This window comes from Cottoperca gobio, chromosome 23, assembly GCF_900634415.1.
Source record: "Cottoperca gobio chromosome 23, fCotGob3.1, whole genome shotgun sequence".
Classification (NCBI taxonomy): domain Eukaryota; kingdom Metazoa; phylum Chordata; class Actinopteri; order Perciformes; family Bovichtidae; genus Cottoperca; species Cottoperca gobio.
Genome location: NC_041377.1, coordinates 2,901,053 through 2,918,472, shown reverse-complemented (window position 1 = coordinate 2,918,472; position 17,420 = coordinate 2,901,053). Strand labels below are relative to the sequence as shown.

Below are 17,420 nucleotides of genomic sequence, written 5' to 3'. Positions count from 1 at the left end.
TTGATTCGAGCCCGACGATGTGCGAGTTGTTTCTTCTGAGTTAAAGGTTGTTCTTCAGCTCCTGGGTTCAGAGAGAGCACAGCAGTGTGCAGGCTTGCACTGAGCATGGAGACATGAGTACAGCTCTGGATAGATTCACCCCTGTGGAGAGTACCAGCAGCTTCCAGCTGGCAGCAGGCAGTGCTTCGTCTCTCACCCTGTGTCTGTTCTCCTCTCCGGTTGATGCACAGACCTCAGTGTATATACAGCGTGATACAATTACAATTAATTATTAAGTTCAAGGTTTGCCTAAATGTAAAGTCTCATCTTTAATTGATCATGACACTAATTGCAATCTGTATTTTCGTGGAAGTGTCTTTCAATTTCCCAAAGAGGTTGAGGGTCATGTAAATGTCTACCTAAAACACAAGAGCAGAGATGTTATTCAAATGGTCATAACTGAACATGTTTGCACCACAAATGTAATGTTTATGGAATCACATCATCACATTGGACGATAAGATTCCTACAGCATTTTGTAAGAGGGCGTTTCTGACTAATAACTTTATGTAAGCTAAACAATTATGACACCAAGCGGCATGAAAAGATATGCCTGGTCTATACTGACCTCTAGTGGAGATATGTAGATTGTGCACACAAAGCATTAAACCATTGGACTCTTTTGCACCTTCACAAGGTGGGCAGGAAATGATCAACATTGTGCACATATACACCCAATCAATGCTTTAAGGCCAATTCTTTACGTATTACTTCCTGTATTTCACCTGGCTTATGATGCCCCCATGTGGCCAAACAGTGACACTACAACAGTACAAACACACTTTAGACAAGAATCCAACTTTTTGTTACCCAATGCTATTGAATCCCTTAATAAATCACACAGCAGCATGTCCCACATAAATCTTTCATGTGTCAAGATTTTCTTTTATTTTGACAGCTTTTCAGAATATCATACAGGTAAACAAGATTTTTGCAAAAAGTTAATATATCCATAGTGTTGCATTTCATAAAAATAGTTGCTCCACTTAGTCTTTGTGACCATCGATAGTACACGGAGTCGTATTTATAGAGATATTTGTTGAGGGTCTATACACTGCTATAACACTACACAGTGATACTGAGCCGCTCGGTGTAGCGCGTGCGGTTATTTCAGCACGCGCATCTTTTACACCTCGAGATGGTTTTTTTTGTTTGTTCTTTTTGCTTTCCGTAGCAAACTACTTACAATTTGGCTCAATGGAGACAGCTCAGGTGTGGAAAGCAGTGAGTTGTGCAAAGGTTGAGCAAAAAATACGCACAATTTTTTTTTTGTTTCTGCTTCAAACTGAAAATAAAAGAAGAAGTCCGGTCAAAATGGTGCATGATGAAGAGACGGTGTGTAGGCAGCGTTTGCACAATTTACTTCGGGACTTGTTTCTGATTTTTTTTGCCGCCTGCACAGCATCTACAAGTGTCCGGCTGCTGGACGTCTCCAACATGATCTTTCCCCAAACCCTCCGAGAGAGATTGTGCTTCACAGTCAGTCCGCTTCTTCCTTGTGTCATTACAACTTTTTGTTCTGGTATTATGACTTTCTGTTAATGTTCTTTCATTCAGAGGAAAGATCGTAAATGTTCACATCAGCAGACATGAAACATTTGTTGATCTCAAAATTGACAATTTGCGTCAAACCTCCTGCCCCATGAACACCACGCGTTCAATCACAGTTGAGCAACTGTAGCTATGCATTTCTCCACATGTTGAAGGCGCGTGCACGTCCTAACATTACAACCTTAAAAGTAAAAACATACCGTTTAAAAGCACAAGCATGTGATGTGATGATAGCATGAAATATCATATTAAAAACACTGGGACGACTTAGCTCTACCGTGTAATAGCTTACATAGATCATTAACTGGTGAGGATGCTAACTCTTTACTTGTAGCATAAGTATGTCGATAATAAAGACCCCCCTTTTTTGGGAGATATTTCAAATGAATCCGCTGTAAACATTAAAAAAGTCAGCTAAACATTAGCTGAATTAGCTAGCTACAGCTGCAAGTCGTTTCCTCTCAGCGGCTGGAAGAGCTGCTTTTGTTTTGTAATCAAGGAGCCATTGTTTCAAAAGTCACTCAAGAATTTAAAAGACGTTAATCTGCCACCGAAAGCTTGACGAGCATAGCAACAGTAACAAAGGGGAGCAGAGCTGAGCAAGTTGTCAATTTTGTAGGTTGTATAAAAAAACGTGCACCTGTGCATTTAAACTTCAGCCTTCAAATAGAGTCCGATTGTGGGGCAGGTGTGTGGAAATGTTTCTAATCTACAGGGAGCTTTGGCATGGAGATGCTGTTAATATCACACAGTGTAGACAGAATCACCCAAAACTAAGTCAAAGTCAGCCGCAGACGGTCGCAACGTCTTCTCGGCCCCATCTGGAAAACGCTAGAAATGTTTCAAAATGGAGCGCATTCATTCAACTCAGGTCACAGATCGTTAGGCGAGCAAGCTTTTTCACCGCATCACGTTTTAGTAGTTGAGTTTGGTTTGGTTTTTGCGAAAGCTCTGCTCGGTGCTGACACCATCTCATGTGAGAAGTTCTCCACGGAAACCTCATTAAGAAATCAGGAATGAAAACTGTCTTGACCCAAAAAAAGAACCACTTGCACAAAGACTTCTGATAAAAGGACTTATCTTCATACATAAGCTTGTATCACACTCGTATCTGAAAAAATACAGTTTATTATTTATGTCTGTGAAGTTGATGTTGTATAGCAGCCGGTTTTGAACCCTCTAAAGTGGTTTGGAGTTGAACCCTTGACCTAAAAACCAACCTCTCTGTCAGTCTAAGGCACTCTGCCCCCCCTCGGTCGCTCCTTCTCTCAGCGTCCGGCTGGACACCGCCGTCGTGGATTGCTTTGTTCGTTAAGCACAGAAATGAGAAAAATGGATCGACGTGACACCCCCGCTGAACTTGGGGGGCGATTCAAGCGCAAATCGATGAAGTCAACCGCAGCCGAGAGCCCCGAACTGCAACACGGGGGCTGAACAGGAGAGTAGAAGAGGGAGAAGCTCCGGTCCGTGTTCAGCCCGTCGACGAAGGTTCATTTCACTTAAAGATGATCTTATTTACAAAATGATCCCACATATTCATTATAATATATCTATGTCTATAGTCATCCGATAGATTCAGGCCCACACAGTCTCTCTGTTAAGGCAAAGTTCTGTCGATGAGTAGATTTCATCTCTGCGGTCACTCGTTCCATTCGCTCGCGTCAAAAACAGGCAAACTTTCTTTATAACATTCCAAAAAACAGACTCCATCGTGAAGATAGATATATATATATATATATTTATATATATAAAAAGAATCCAATCACAACCGACAGTTGCGTCCTGTCAGTTGTTTATATTTGCATGTTCTGCTTGGGGAGTTCTTTAAAGTTTGTGATTCCCGCCACGCGAAACACACATTCTAGTTGCTCTTCCGTTTCTTTTCTTCTTCTTCTTCTTCTTCTTTTTTTAAAGTGGATGATTTCCAGTTCTTAAGGTGGTGGGTGTAAAATATTTCTCAAAATAATTTAGAGTACAATATCATAAATAAAACTCTAAAAACACGTGGTCCAGATCACCCTGCCCCCCTCCCCCCCGTGGTTTTGACTCTGTGTGTGTGTGTGTGTGTGTGTGTGGGGTGAGGGGGTAAAGGAACACAGGAAGGTGTGAGGACGGGCTGCTTCACTGCTTTCTGCTGGAGCCGCGGTGTTATCTGCTCAGCGTGGACGTGCCTGTGCGCAGCGTGCTGGGCAGCTTGTCTGATCCGGGGATCTTCCAGGGCCCAGGAGAGACCGTGGCCTTCCTGCCCGCTGCGCTGCTGGTGCTCTTGTTAGGCAGGCTGGGCCGGCTCTCTCCCAGGCTCCTCTCCAGTTCCCGGGTCTTGCTCAGCTCCGACTCCACCTGCTGGTGCACGCCACCGTAACGCTCCACATCCTCCCTGCTGTTCCCGTTAGTGTGCGCGAGCTTGGAGCTGCTGGGAGATTCGGTGGATTCTCTTCTGTCCCCGGAGTTTCTCTCCTTGGATCTCCCTCTGGTGCTCCTGGAAGGTTTGGGCTCCCCGCTCTGATCCTCCTTGCCCACTTCCCCCTCAGTAGTAGGCTGGACCTTGTGCCCCTTGTGGGTGGACCTGCCACCCTCCTTCTTGGCTCTGCCGCTCCCGCCGGCCGCAGCCGCTCTCCTCCCCTGGCTGGTCGGATCTGGATTCAGCAGCTCGGCCTTCTGGGGGCTTTTCAAACGCTCCGTCCTGCTGTCTCGTGCCACCGGGTCTTGATGGACGTCCGGAGGCGGCAGGTGAGGTGGGTCCGGGGCCAGATGAGATGAAGGCGATGACATGGAAAGGCTGTCGATGGGAGGGGCTACTTCCGACAGGCTTGGGGAGGCTGAAGGGCGAGCATCCCATGGGGCGGCATTATCTGCAACACACAGTCAATAATGTAAAAATCAAAACGCACACTCTGCTGCTCAAAAGCTTGCATGCATGCCACTGCACAACCAAACGCTAAATCAAAACAAAAACAATCCACACAGCAATCGTTCCTTTTCTACAAGCCGAGAGCGTCAAGGAAATATCAGAGCGCCACTACAACCTACTTCTGAACGCATCGCAGGGGCAACGCAGCTTTTAGACAACATCAATCTGCCTCCGTAGCTTCTCTTTAAAGCCCCGGCCAATCTCAAACCGTGGCGGAAAATCGAAAACAGGTTTAATGAAATGGATGATGTGCCCAATAGGGTGGTGCTTTAGCGAGAATAAAAACCTCGGGGGAAGAGCGTCTCTCTCTCTCTCGCTCTTAAGCCCGGGAAAAAAATGTATCCACCAGCGAAGCAGATGCAGTGAATCTGCAGCGCGCTCCTCCACAACGCTCAACTCTCACGGACTGTTAGCTTCTGTTTTTCTGCACCGATGACTCCCGGTCCCTCGGCCATCAGTCATTTTCAGTGAGCGAGGAAGGGGGCAGAGGCTAGCCTGGCTACACCGGCGCCGTGAGACCCAATTATAAGCCGATGTATTAGATCCAGGACTAAGAGGGAGAGAGAGTTCCTGGTTATTTATAAGTTCACTGGATCTCAGTCTTTAGCCTTCGACTATGAAGTTTGCAATGTGTGTGTGTGTGTGTGTGTGTGTGTGTGTGTGTGTGTGATTATCACACATATAAAGCTCTGATCCGTCGCCAACACAAACTACAATATATAAACGTGTTCTACATGAGAGAAGCATTACAAACGCTTGAGTTTGACTTTAATAATAATGCTGTTGCAGCGGACAGACTTAACCTCGCCTCATAAGTTAACTTAGAAGTGAAACACTTTCCAATTAGACATGCCGCAGACACAGAGCAGCATTAGCATTCACTTGGAGTCATGTTTGTGTCCACCTGATGAATGTGAATCCAATATTCACCGACTCCTGAGGGTAATATCTGGGATCTCATTCTTTAGTTTGCTGTAGTGTCACTTTGATATAAGTAGCAAAGAACTTCTAATTTCCTGAGTCATTCTCAGTCCTTTCATCAACACGTGCCCCGGAGCTGCAGATCTAACGCTAGATAGAGGCACACAAACACACACACAATGCTACACACACTAATATTCATGCACATGCCCACAACCATATGTTTATATATATATATATATATATATATATATTTGTTCTTCGCTTTGCATTCAAACAACGCAAGAACCTGAAACTAAAATAAATTGCTCCTTTGAACATCATTATGCTAATGTTTTAAATTGCCAGATTAATCACCATAGATGATTTGCATAACCTTCCAAGTGTACAAATAAAGTGCCTGTAAAGTACGAGTGATGAAATGCTGAATCATGCCCACGCAGCACGGGACATGTGGGTTAGAAAGCTGCCTCTGCTCTTAGGCAGCAGCAAACCAACACAAAAGATCTCTAATGAGGCCGATCGCAGTAAGACTCCCTGTGTGCATATTTCAAGGCTGTAGAACCACCTCAAGGCAAGTGTTACAAAAGCTCTCCGTACAGAGAGATTAAATCTGTGGCTGGCAGGAAGAGGCCAACACGGGGGAACACCATCACCCTCTATTTCCTGTGTTTAAGGGCCGCAGGGTGATGACAAGGCCAAACGCTGATGAATGTGCATCACTGGGGGATTAAGTGCAGCGGCGGTCCCCTAAAACGTCTTCCTCTGGAGTGCGAGTGTCGTGCTGGTGCACAAGCCGCAGGAGTGAGGGACGAATCAGGAGTTTTATTACCAGAGGTGTCACGAAAATAAATGTCCCCTTCCAGGCTCAGTTCCTTCTGCGCCGTCGGTAAATAATCTGCCGACATATTTCACGTTTATCTCCTTTGTAGCTGACTCAGGGCAAATGCTTGTATTGCTATATTTTTGGGCCTCTAGGTAGCGGATGATTCATCTTTGGGTCAAGAGGAGACTCGTGGTCACTAATGTTGCGACCTCCTGCCGCTTAAAGCGTCTTTGGTGATTATTCCTTAAAGGGACAGTTCACCCGAAAATCAAAAGTACATATTTATTCTCTAACTGTAGTGCTATTTATCAATCTAGATTGTATCAGAGTGAGTCGCCGAGTGTAGGGATATCGGCCGTAGTTCATGCAGGATCTACTTTCTTTCTACTGAGCTACACCCGCCAACGAGTGAGCACGTCCATTAGTAGAAGCGTGCGTCCCTCTGCGCGGTGATACAGCTGGCGGATGTAGTTCGGTCAAAAGGAAGTAGTTCCACGAAACTGTTCACAATTTCTTTATTTGCCATCTACTTCCATTATATTGGAGAGAAGGCAGACAACTCTTGATTTTGGGTTGAACTGTCCCTTTAACTAACGTGCTGAGTGCATCCTGACCAGGCGGTTAAAACAACACAACACACAAACCACAGCACAGAAAGCCAGGGTTACGTGAAGAGAGAAACATTCGTATGGTCACAAACCGTGTCTTTAGAGTGGCCCATTAGGAAGAAATAGGGGGAGCCATGCGTGTCACTTTTCATGCACATGGAGAGACTGGAAGATACCATTCCTATAGAAGGGGAAGTAACAACCTAGACCAATCAATTAGTGATAGGTCACTGAAATGGACAGAAGATAAACTAGTGTTAGTCAAGATAGAAGACACAAATAATTAGTGCTTTTCTAACAGCATAGTGAAATACAGAATACAGCGAGTACAGAGTACAGATGCATGCTGGAACAATGTTATCAAGAGTTAAAGTGAATATTAAGACAAAGAAAGTACAATCTATGAGTTAAAAGAGGTAAGAAATGATCCTGCAGACAGAGAAAGGTGCTTAATGTGTGGGTACTTACCATACTCTGGGACCTGCCCTGTCCCCCTCTTTAGGAGGAGACGGACGCGGCGGCCTCCAGACTTGATCAGCTCGATGGCCCTGCCGTGGGTCATGTCCCGGGTGCTGTCTCCATTGATCTCAATGATTTGGTCTCCAACCTGGATGTCAGGAAGTGTGTGGCACAGAATAACAAAAGTGTTACTCATATCAAAGTCGTTTATGCAGACTTATGTGACACTGGTGGAATTAAATCGATATAATAAGATAAATGGCAGACATTAAAGCATTCTGGGAAGATTATTTCAAAAGCAAATCTCACTGGACCCTAAACTCTCTCTGTTGGGCTTACGTCCAGAGAAACGTAGTAAAAAATGAACGAGCATTAATGGACCTCAGCTTGCTTTACGCCAAAAAACGTTTGGCATTGCAATGGAAAACTACTAGATGCATCTGTTCTCAAGCCTTACACCGTGAAGGGTAACTCACATGAGGCCCAACAGCACGTGGTGTATATGGAATACATGGACGACCTTCATTTTGTTGTTAAAACACCGTCTCACGTTTCCACATGATAATGCCCCCTCTGTCGGTAAAGAGTAAGCATTCTCCAAAGTAGTCCGTCAGCTGCTAAACTTCTGGGAACTTTGTTTAGTCGTCGATAAACAGTGCGTGAGTGCAGAGCAGCGAGCACTGAATCATTAAAGCTCCTTGACCGGTTACTGTGACGCATGTTTCACATCTGTGAAGATAAAACAATATTAAATGTTCTACACTTTGAATAATGAAGCTAAACACTATATATAGACTGTGTGCCGTGTTGTTGCATAAATCTACCGCTCAAGTTCACAGAAGGTGACGAGCAGATTAAAGAAGGTGTTTGAATACATGTCAACTATGATGCTCACACCACATATGGTGATAAGCATTACCCGCCACAAACTGGTGTCAGTTATAAGATTGGATGGAATAATGGCTGCCATGTTGGGACAGCGACATGAATAACCTGCCCAGTTTACCGGACTACCTCTCCTTTCTGGGACTACGTGGACGGGTCAAACGTCAGCCCTCTCCTCCTTCACTGCTCAGCATTTCAAGACGCGGCTCCGAGGTTGACTAATGGGGAGGATTCACGGGGAACAGGACAAAACACGAAGGCCAATTACGCTAACAAATGGAGAAGTCCTCTGGTAATGGCAGGGGTAATTTGAAAGTCAGGAGCGGACTCAAGTCAAGAGAGTCATTAGGTGTCATTACAGCGGCCTGAAGAGAGGTGGAAGGCAAGACGCTTCGATCATTACTCCTCACCCTCTAACAGCAGAGGAGAGTGATCTTCATCTTTAATAAAGAGGGGAGTTGAATGGATGACACGTGAATGCTGAGCCCCCGGGAGTTTGAGGAGGAAAATGAAGAAAGATTTGAATCCATTGCAGCTGAAAGCCCCACGCACAACTCTGTCTTTTCTGGAAGGTTTGAAGCTCGGAGAGGTGATTAAACGTGCCCAATGATTATTTGTAATAACCAATCACTTCATATCATTTTGTTAAAAGCATCTGCACTGCCACTTGGATACAAAAAAGAACATAAAGAAGCTTGTTAGTGTGTGACTAAAGCAGAGAACTCTTTAAAGTGCCCGCTGAGGAGAAATGACTCGGAGAGACTGCAGGGAGTCACAGTGCCAGTGAGCTTTTGGTTTTCTGCACCTTAAAACGTGTCAAAGCACCACCCAAAACCCAAAGGGACAGGCATGTCAAATGCCTTTTAACCACTTCCTCACATTCACTTATTTGAAATGCAGATGGAGTCCTCTCTGCGTGCGGACGGTAGAGATCAAAGCTCTCTCTGCACCTTGCTCTCCGAGCACAGCGGGAGATACTCCTTACTCCGCTCGGTTTGTTTGACGGCTTTAGTTACCGGTTACCTTTCAGATTGAGAAACATTAAGCTTATTAAATGACATACCTACAACATGTGGTGGAGTGATCACTTGTTCCACCACGGATCAGACTTTACTGCAGTACTCGGACTTTAATTGGAGCTCACCTCGGCCCGCTGGACTCCATGTGTCGTCTGCTTCCTCTGAGCGAACACTACAGCTGGAGGGAGAACTGTGCAGCCGAGCACACTTTAAGTTGGCCCACTTAAATGTTTTATCTATCTTTATCTTTCTGAATATTATCTGTTACTAAATGCAAAGGAGAGATGTGTTTTAGGAACTTGAGAGGAGACAAACTTCTAAAAAAGGACCCTCAGCTACGAGAAGGACGAACCATCTCAGAGTTATTTTGACAGATTCTTTCTTAATCGGCTCGGAGAAAGTTGCTGTTGCAGCTTTGATAACATCAGACAATTACTGTGAGCTTCTACCATGTAATCCACGGAGATGGAGCAGCAGCCTAACCTTTAAATAGGGGGTGTAGTGGCTTTCTTAAAAGGACATGACATCATCAAACGTACCCTCATCCTGCCGTTGCGGATGGCCGGTCCGTCCTCTGCCAGCCGTAGGACAAACAGGTCCATCTTGTACTCCCGCCCTCCACGGATGCTAAAACCGAAGCCCTTCACGCTTTTCTCCAGCTCCACTGTGAAGAAGTCGAAGTCCTGCGCAAGCTGAGGCGAGCACAGATCAGAAGTGATTAGAGTCGATGTTATCGCACGAGAAAATGGGCCATTACAGCAGGAAGTAGTCTCAGGACTCAGCAAAGTGAATAAGCATGGAGCAAATGCAAGATAAACACAACACAACCTCTATTATACATATATATATATATATATATATATATATATATATATATATATATATATGTATATATATACACAGCATACATTATGATATGCATATATGTAAACAAGTGTCAGCTGTGCACTTTGTTGTCAACAACACCAAAGGGAACAATGAACTAATGCTGGTGAGTCAAGTTTTATATTTGACTTCCTGCAGGCTGGAACATAATGTCATATCGAGTAATAGAGTATATATATATATATATATATATATATATATATATATATATATATATATATATATATATATATATATATATATATATATATAGAACATATTTAGGCAGACTAAATATGAATAAAATGCAGAATTACAGTACATGTGAAGAGTGAAGAATCTTCCGCTGTGTGCATCCTTACCTGGACTGGTGGCATTCGGTAGTCTGGCAGGCCGAACTGCCTGGTGTCGGTAGCTAGCTGTCTGTAGTCCAGCAGTGGCGGGTGTCTGTAGTCCAACGTGGGAGGCTGCCTGTAGTCTGCCACAGGAGGGTGCCGGTAATCCACCGGCGGCTGTCGATAGTCCGTGAACGGCGGCTGTCTGACGTCTGGTTTAACATCTTGCCTCGCCTTCACCTCGGACCTGTAACTACCAGACCAATCAGGATGAAGGAAGAACTTCCAGGAGGATTTCCACTGCAGTCATCGCTATCTTTGCTTATGCTACATTACTTGAGTTAATAATAATGCTTGCTGACAAACTGCTGGCTCAGTGCTGACACATGTTTTCAAGACTGAAGTGAGGAAATTAAACAGTTTTTCTTCACACACACAATGTTTCCAACTATATATAAAGTTCCCTCAGAGGCCGGGGATGCAGAGTACAAACATATGTGGGCCGTGTGCAACGCAGAGGGGAAAACGCAATGACATTGAAGATGTTGAACCCCTGTAGCTGTTGGTAAAAGATTCAACAGATCTCTTTAAAGACGCAATTTATGTAAATAATTTAGCAGTCCATAAGAGTTAAGTGATGTTATACAACAAACTGAGAAGTAAGAGCGAGATGGAAGAAGAGAGGAGACGACATAAGGTGGAAGACACTTTAACTCCAGATGAAGAATTAAGAAAGGTTTTAGTAAAAAGGTAGAGAGAATGGGGATTCACTCGTACCTGTATCCCCAGAGGAACAGTGTTTGCCCCAGAGACAGAATGAGGGCTCGTCTATAGAAATGCTTCACTGCATCACAAAATCAAGACGGCTGCAAATGTGTTACACAGCGTGAGGATGAAACAGCTGTCATTAGAACTGTGTGCCGCCACTTTGACGAAAGAAGTTGTCACGCTCTGTACGCTGGAATCCTCAATCAACAGTGTCTAACCTGCTCTCGTGGGTGTAGGTCGGTGGTGGAGGGGTGGGCAGCTGGGTCACGGGGCTCTGGTGAGGCATGGGGTTGGGCTGGCTAACGGCGGGGTTGGCCTCTGTGACCGCAGGGTTGGGCTGCGAGGCAGCGGTGCAGGGCTGCGTCTTCGGGCTGTGCTGCTGGGCCATGGGGCTCTGCTTCTCTGAGCTGGGGGCTGACGGGGGATTGCTGATCTCTGGGATTACAAGAAGAAGGACAGAACATTCAATCAAAGCTTTATTTATCTAGTTACTGTTGTAAACTTTGTTCATAATGTCTGTCATGCATTATAAGCACACACAACAACAACACATTATTAGCTTCTCCTTGCAAAGATCATAGTTGTGGCACATTATAATCATATAAGTTTGAGTGCTTATAACTATAATCATAGAAGATTATAAGTATATTTACAGTGGATTACCAACATGGGCGTCATAAAAAGAGTTACCAACGTCTGATTTGATGCTTGAACCTGCGACCTCTAAACACAACATGGACATAGAATCACTTCCTACAGACGATATGGTGAAACCGTTAGCAAACAGTTTCCTGTTTACGCGTCCAGCAGACAGATTCGTTAAATGTAAGTAAGTATTAATGTCAGTGTGGCTTCAGTGATCGTGAGCCTGTTTTCTGTCCTTGGTGGTCAAAAGAGAAAGAAAAAAATATTCACATTTTGCCAAACTCATATCACGGCTTTGATTTAATGGAGTAAAATCAATCCCTATCGCGAAACATTGTCTTGCCAAAGTGTTGCAGGTTCAAAGTCCTCGTCCATCACGCCCACGTGTTCTCTCACCTTCCTGCGGTATGATCCTCAGGGTGACGCTGAGGCCCGCGTCCTTGATCAGCTTAACGATGTCTGCGTGCGGCATGTTGACGATGGACTGGCTGTTCACTGCCAGGATCCTGTCTCCCACCTTTAGCTTCCCGCAGCGGTCGGCCGGGCTGCCCTCGATGATGCGCCCAATTTTATGGGGCACAGCTGTTGGGAGGATTGAAACACAAACACGCTTGCAGGTAAAGACGTGCTCAGCAGCAGATTGGAGGATTACGCCCGCCTGTGTTCACACACCACTCACTCACTGACTGACTGAATATGTCTCCGTCTGTCTCTTTTTGCTATTCACCCCAGGCTTACGTAAGGCATCCAGGTTTCTTTCTTCTTCACGTGTGTGGGCGATGCACTGATGCTCACGGCAGCACACCACAGATGAGTGTGACTGACGTCGCGTGGGAGGGCATGTATAATTGAGGCGATAGAATGAGAGGCGCTTCACTTTTTATTGAGCCACGACCTCTCCGTATACTCTGGTACGGCACACATCGTGACACTATATGGAGTTTACGTGGCAGATTATGTGCGTCTGAGAACTCTCACACGAGGTTAAGCACTCGAGTGGAGGATGAGCGTCTACTCAACTCCATAAAACACGAGCAAAACAATTACTGGACTCACTGTTGGCGGCGGCCGCCTCGGGCCTGTTTAGCGAGCTGATGATGACGAAGCCGAAGCCTTCGCTCTCCTTTCGGTTGATGACGACGTCACTGGGTTGCGAGTTGGGGGTCGACGTCCTGTCTGTAGTGGCGCCGTTGTTGCCCATGCCGGCGTTGTGGGCCTGGGTATTGCCGGTGCTGTTGCCATATGTGAAGTCACTGCGCGGGGAGCTGTGCTGCGTGGAGACAGAGCCCGGGCTACGGCCGTTCTCTGGACACGACTCACCTGCAGGGGAAGGTAGAGAGCTGAGCGGCCATATGTATATATATATATATACATACATAGATAGTAGTGGAAGAAATGTCTTTAATAATACAGCAGCATCTTTGGGAGACCTGTCAATCACTTTACCTTCTTATCTATAAATGAACACAATTCAAGATTCCTAAAACTCTCTGTGCTGTGAAACCATCCATGTGATACATGATTGCTTCGGAAGAATCTAAGGAGAATTATGTGCAAAAACAATTAATTTTACAGAAAAAGAGTACTTTTTATCCCCCCCCCCCCTCCCCCTAAAATGGGACAAGCTGGAGCTGAATCTCCTTTTGAAGAATCAAGAAGCAAACACAAGACAGAAATACAAAACAGAAGCAAAAAGCAACTGTCACTATATGTGGTAAAACACATCATTAAAATGCTGCATCGTGTCAATCCAGCCAGAGCGAAGGCAGCCTCTTGCACCTCTTGCTTTTTGTTTTTGTGTGTGTGTGTGTGTGTGTGTGTGTGTGTGTGTGTGTATGCATTCTGGCATACTGAGCAATCCTGCGTTGTTGTTTTGATCGCTGATGGGAAGCAGTGCTGTGGTTTTCTGTAGCTAAACAGTTATGTTAACTTCGGCGTATTGATATGAAGTTACAAAGTGAGAATTGTCACTGGGAAAAAAGGTACACACACACACACACACACACACACACACACACATGTGGCATTTCATTACCCCAACAAGTACAACAAATAGCTATTCTATAAGAAGGAAAATAGTAAGAAAGAGAATGCAGTGTGTTAATGTGCAGGACTTTGGACCTGTGAGTCTGACACCTCGTAAAGCGCCAGTGGGAGTCAGACAATTAGGATGGAAGTAAGGTCCGCAGAAGAGGCCGGGCATGAGTCAGGCTGCAGCCTTTGGTGTGAAGACTTTGACAGAGAGGGCGGAATAGAGTGGGAAGAAGTGGATTGGTGAGAAGAGTGTGTGCATGTGTGGGGAGGCAGTAATAATGGGAAGAGGGGAGGCCGGAGTTCACAGGAGGAAGTGCCACCACTCTCCAGGCTGAAATGCAAAGAGACTTGAAGGAGGACTGGAGAGCAGTAAGAACTAGAGTGTGCTGATGTGTCTTCTGGAGAGGCTTCAGTGTAATTACTCAGAAAGATTAGTGCTTCACTTTTCTGACAGATTAAAGGCTGTTTCCTGAATCATTACAGGAGAAGATGAAGAGCGGCGAGGGAGGCACAAAGAGAATGAGGTGTGAGCAGTAAGACACTTTGGTTGACCATAAGAAAAGTATAGAAGATCACAAATCTAGCTGCCTTTCTCTCCATAACGGACACTGTTGGTTTATACCTTCTCTGTCCTTGGAGCCTCCTGGCAGCAGCTCTATGTCATCCCCCTCACTCTCTTTCCCCATGTTTCTTATCTATTTATACTCCAATGTATACTTATAGTCCAGCAGCACATCTATGTTTCAAAAGGAAATCCATCACATCTTAAATAAATGAGTGAATATCTTATTTGCAATTCCTTCTCGAAAGAAAAACTGCTTTCACGTGCGCTCACCTGCCGCCTGCACCCTCCTCCTGATCACCAGGTTCACTTGGCCGTTTCGCGCCGCCCCGTGCATCAAGTCAATGACGTATCTGTGAGGCTTCCCCACCACCGGGATCCCGTCCACAAACAGCAGCTCATCTCCGGGCCGTAAGCGGCCATCCAGGTCTGCTGGACTCTTCTCGATGATCGCCCCGATCAAGATCTGTTATTGCATGTAGACTGTTAAATACAGGAAGTGGAGCACTGAAGAGAGTAGAGTCTGCGAATGTCACATGCAGTGGGTGTTAAGGTGTGTTGTTATACTGGCACATAAACAGCTCCATTGGAAAATATTGTTTTTGTTACTTTAACAGGCACAACAAGCAGCCAGAGCCAGCACTCTCTCAGGGGTCAAAGGTCAGGGGTTAGGTGTGTGTGTGTAGTGGGTTAGAGAGGAGAAAATGACAGGGTTCCACGCCCATCGCCATACGAGCCTTCTCACACGCCTCCGGACTCACAGGCTGCCCGGCTTCGTCCCCGCCCAGCACCCTGAAACCAAAGCCGGACTTCTGTCTGCGCAGGTGCACCTCCATGTCCTGGTACTCCGCCCCTGAAGCGCCACAGACAACATTAACATCCCGTTAACTTTAAATCGCTTTCAGGTTATATGCACTTTGCGGAGATGAGGTTTTTACCTGATGAGTCCACAGGAAAAACTGTCCTTGGTTGGCCAGGTTCTAGAAAGAAAGATGCAGTAAGCACGCATAAACAACAACAAATGCACCACTAGTGTACATGCACCCACAGAATCACACAGACCGACAGCACAGCAGCGAACACACACTCTCCCATAAAGGCCAGGACAAGGCAGAAAGGCCCTGCATCAGCATTAATGTCACCATAGAATTTCCTCCTCATCCATTAAAGTCAGGAAGTGCTTACAGTGTGTAATATACCCGTCCCTTATTTACAGTGTGAGCTGGGACGCAAGCACTGATCTGCAATCAGAGGCTTCACACAACACGATGATCTGCAAAGTAGTAAATTGAAACTCAACTGCAGACAAGTGGCTGTGAATGAAAAATTGATTCCGATTGTTACGGTTTTAATCACACGGCGCGCTCTGCTGGGACTCAGCAGGGAGAACGAGAAATCATGACTACAGAGGAGTGACACAGCTGTTTCCACAGAAACCACATACTGGGCTCCTTATAGCGCTGCGGCTGGTGAATACCGGAGAGCAACCGTGTGAATATTTTACACCGTCAGAAAGTAGTCCCGCTGAAAAACCCAGATCCAACTCTGACACTGGGAGAAAATGTAGTTTGTGTGATCTGACCTTTTAACCCAACCTGTTTACATAACTGCTGACATCAATGAAAATTTAATTAATCGACATTTGCTGTGAGAGTTTGCTCGCACTGCTCCCCCCCCCGGGGTTTGTGATGCCGACGCAAAAAAGGTCACACCCTGCTTCACCCGCACCAGCGACGGGGGCGCTGTGAGCCTATTCCCTGCCAGCAGTTACACTGATCACTGCATCAAGAGGAGGGAGAGACGAAGACACACAATGAGTTCTGATAAGGAGGTTTTCTGACAGCCACGTCCTCTTGAACACGTTTACTATCCATATCAGCCCCGCCTCAAAGCGCCACTCATGCTGAGGCACCATACAGGACGACAACATATTGTTTAACAATATTTACTTCTTATTAACTGCACCAGACTTGACAAACACACACAGGGCCGTCATGTCCTCAGTATTCTCTTTGTCTCTGTGTTAATAAAGTTTCAATTTCAATTAAATAAATGAAATTTGTCAGTATTTTTCTGGAAATTAAGGGTTTTTGGAAACCTGTGTGGACGTTACAAAGAGAAAGTGACACATATATAATATAATAATATAATATACTACACTATATTTCAATTAACGTTTAGGCTCATAAATAAAAGCTTCACCAGTATTTATTCCGTTTAGACCTTCATGTTGACAGTTTATTAAATTAATTTGGACTCATGACCTCGGTATTTCTTAAAATCCTCTCTCACACACACACACACACACACACACACACACACACACACACACACACACACACTCACACACACACCATTCTACTGCCAACAAGTCCAACAGGGCATTAAAGTATTTATGATGCATCCTGACGATCATAACAAGAACAAATTACCTTTTCTACGTTTTACGAGTCAGAGGACGGTAATATTGTTGGCATCAAAGCATTATGTCCTAAATGTGTGGAGTGTTTATTCATGAACACATCTCCGTTTATGATGTGGGCTGGCAGGATGTCTTTGTCTGGATGTAAAGATCCTTCCAGCCAGTAAAAAGACTGATGGCAGGGTGTGTGTGTGTGTGTGTGTGTGTGTGTGTGTGTGTGTGTGTGTGTGTGTGTTGGCTTGTGTGTGCATTTAACGGGAGAAGATCAAAGGAGATAATATGAAGGAATTAGTCGCTGCAAATGCCGAGAGAGGAATACATCTGCAACACTTCTGATGACTGTGTGAAGCGGAGGTAACAATTCAGCAACAGATCTTCCAGTTTGAGTGAAAGAGGTCAGCTCATTAACTTTTTAAGTTTTCTGTAGAGCTTCAAAAGTGAACAACAGCAGAGAATCTGTGACTCGATGTGTGTGTGTGTGTGTGTGTGTGTGTGTGTGTGTGTGTGTGTGAGAGAGAGAGAGAGAAAGAGTGATGAATCTTCACTACTCCACCTTCCACTGAGGAGTCCA

At 45.2% G+C, this 17,420-nt stretch overlaps 1 protein-coding gene across 10 annotated transcripts in view; it reads right to left on the bottom strand.

The window, feature by feature from the left end:
• Positions 1-903: 903 nt before the first annotated feature.
• The window catches only part of magi2a (membrane associated guanylate kinase, WW and PDZ domain containing 2a), a 167,463-nt gene continuing 150,946 nt past the window's right edge, over positions 904-17,420 (bottom strand). For 3 of the 10 annotated variants that reach the window (XM_029461602.1, XM_029461606.1, XM_029461607.1), the window contains 10 exons: positions 15,366-15,407; positions 15,165-15,280; positions 14,701-14,893; positions 12,888-13,151; positions 12,228-12,413; positions 11,405-11,621; positions 10,446-10,671; positions 9,759-9,911; positions 7,325-7,463; positions 904-4,442 (listed from right to left, as the gene is read on the bottom strand). In XM_029461602.1, coding sequence (XP_029317462.1) covers positions 3,739-4,442; positions 7,325-7,463; positions 9,759-9,911; positions 10,446-10,671; positions 11,405-11,621; positions 12,228-12,413; positions 12,888-13,151; positions 14,701-14,893; positions 15,165-15,280; positions 15,366-15,407 — 2,240 coding nt within the window. In that variant the 3' untranslated portion in view covers positions 904-3,738. Of the gene's footprint in view, positions 4,443-6,948; positions 7,087-7,324; positions 7,464-9,758; positions 9,912-10,445; positions 10,672-11,404; positions 11,622-12,227; positions 12,414-12,887; positions 13,152-14,700; positions 14,894-15,164; positions 15,281-15,365; positions 15,408-17,420 lie in introns of those variants that run through there. The other 7 variants (XM_029461611.1, XM_029461604.1, XM_029461608.1 and 4 more) reach the window with 6 other exon arrangements.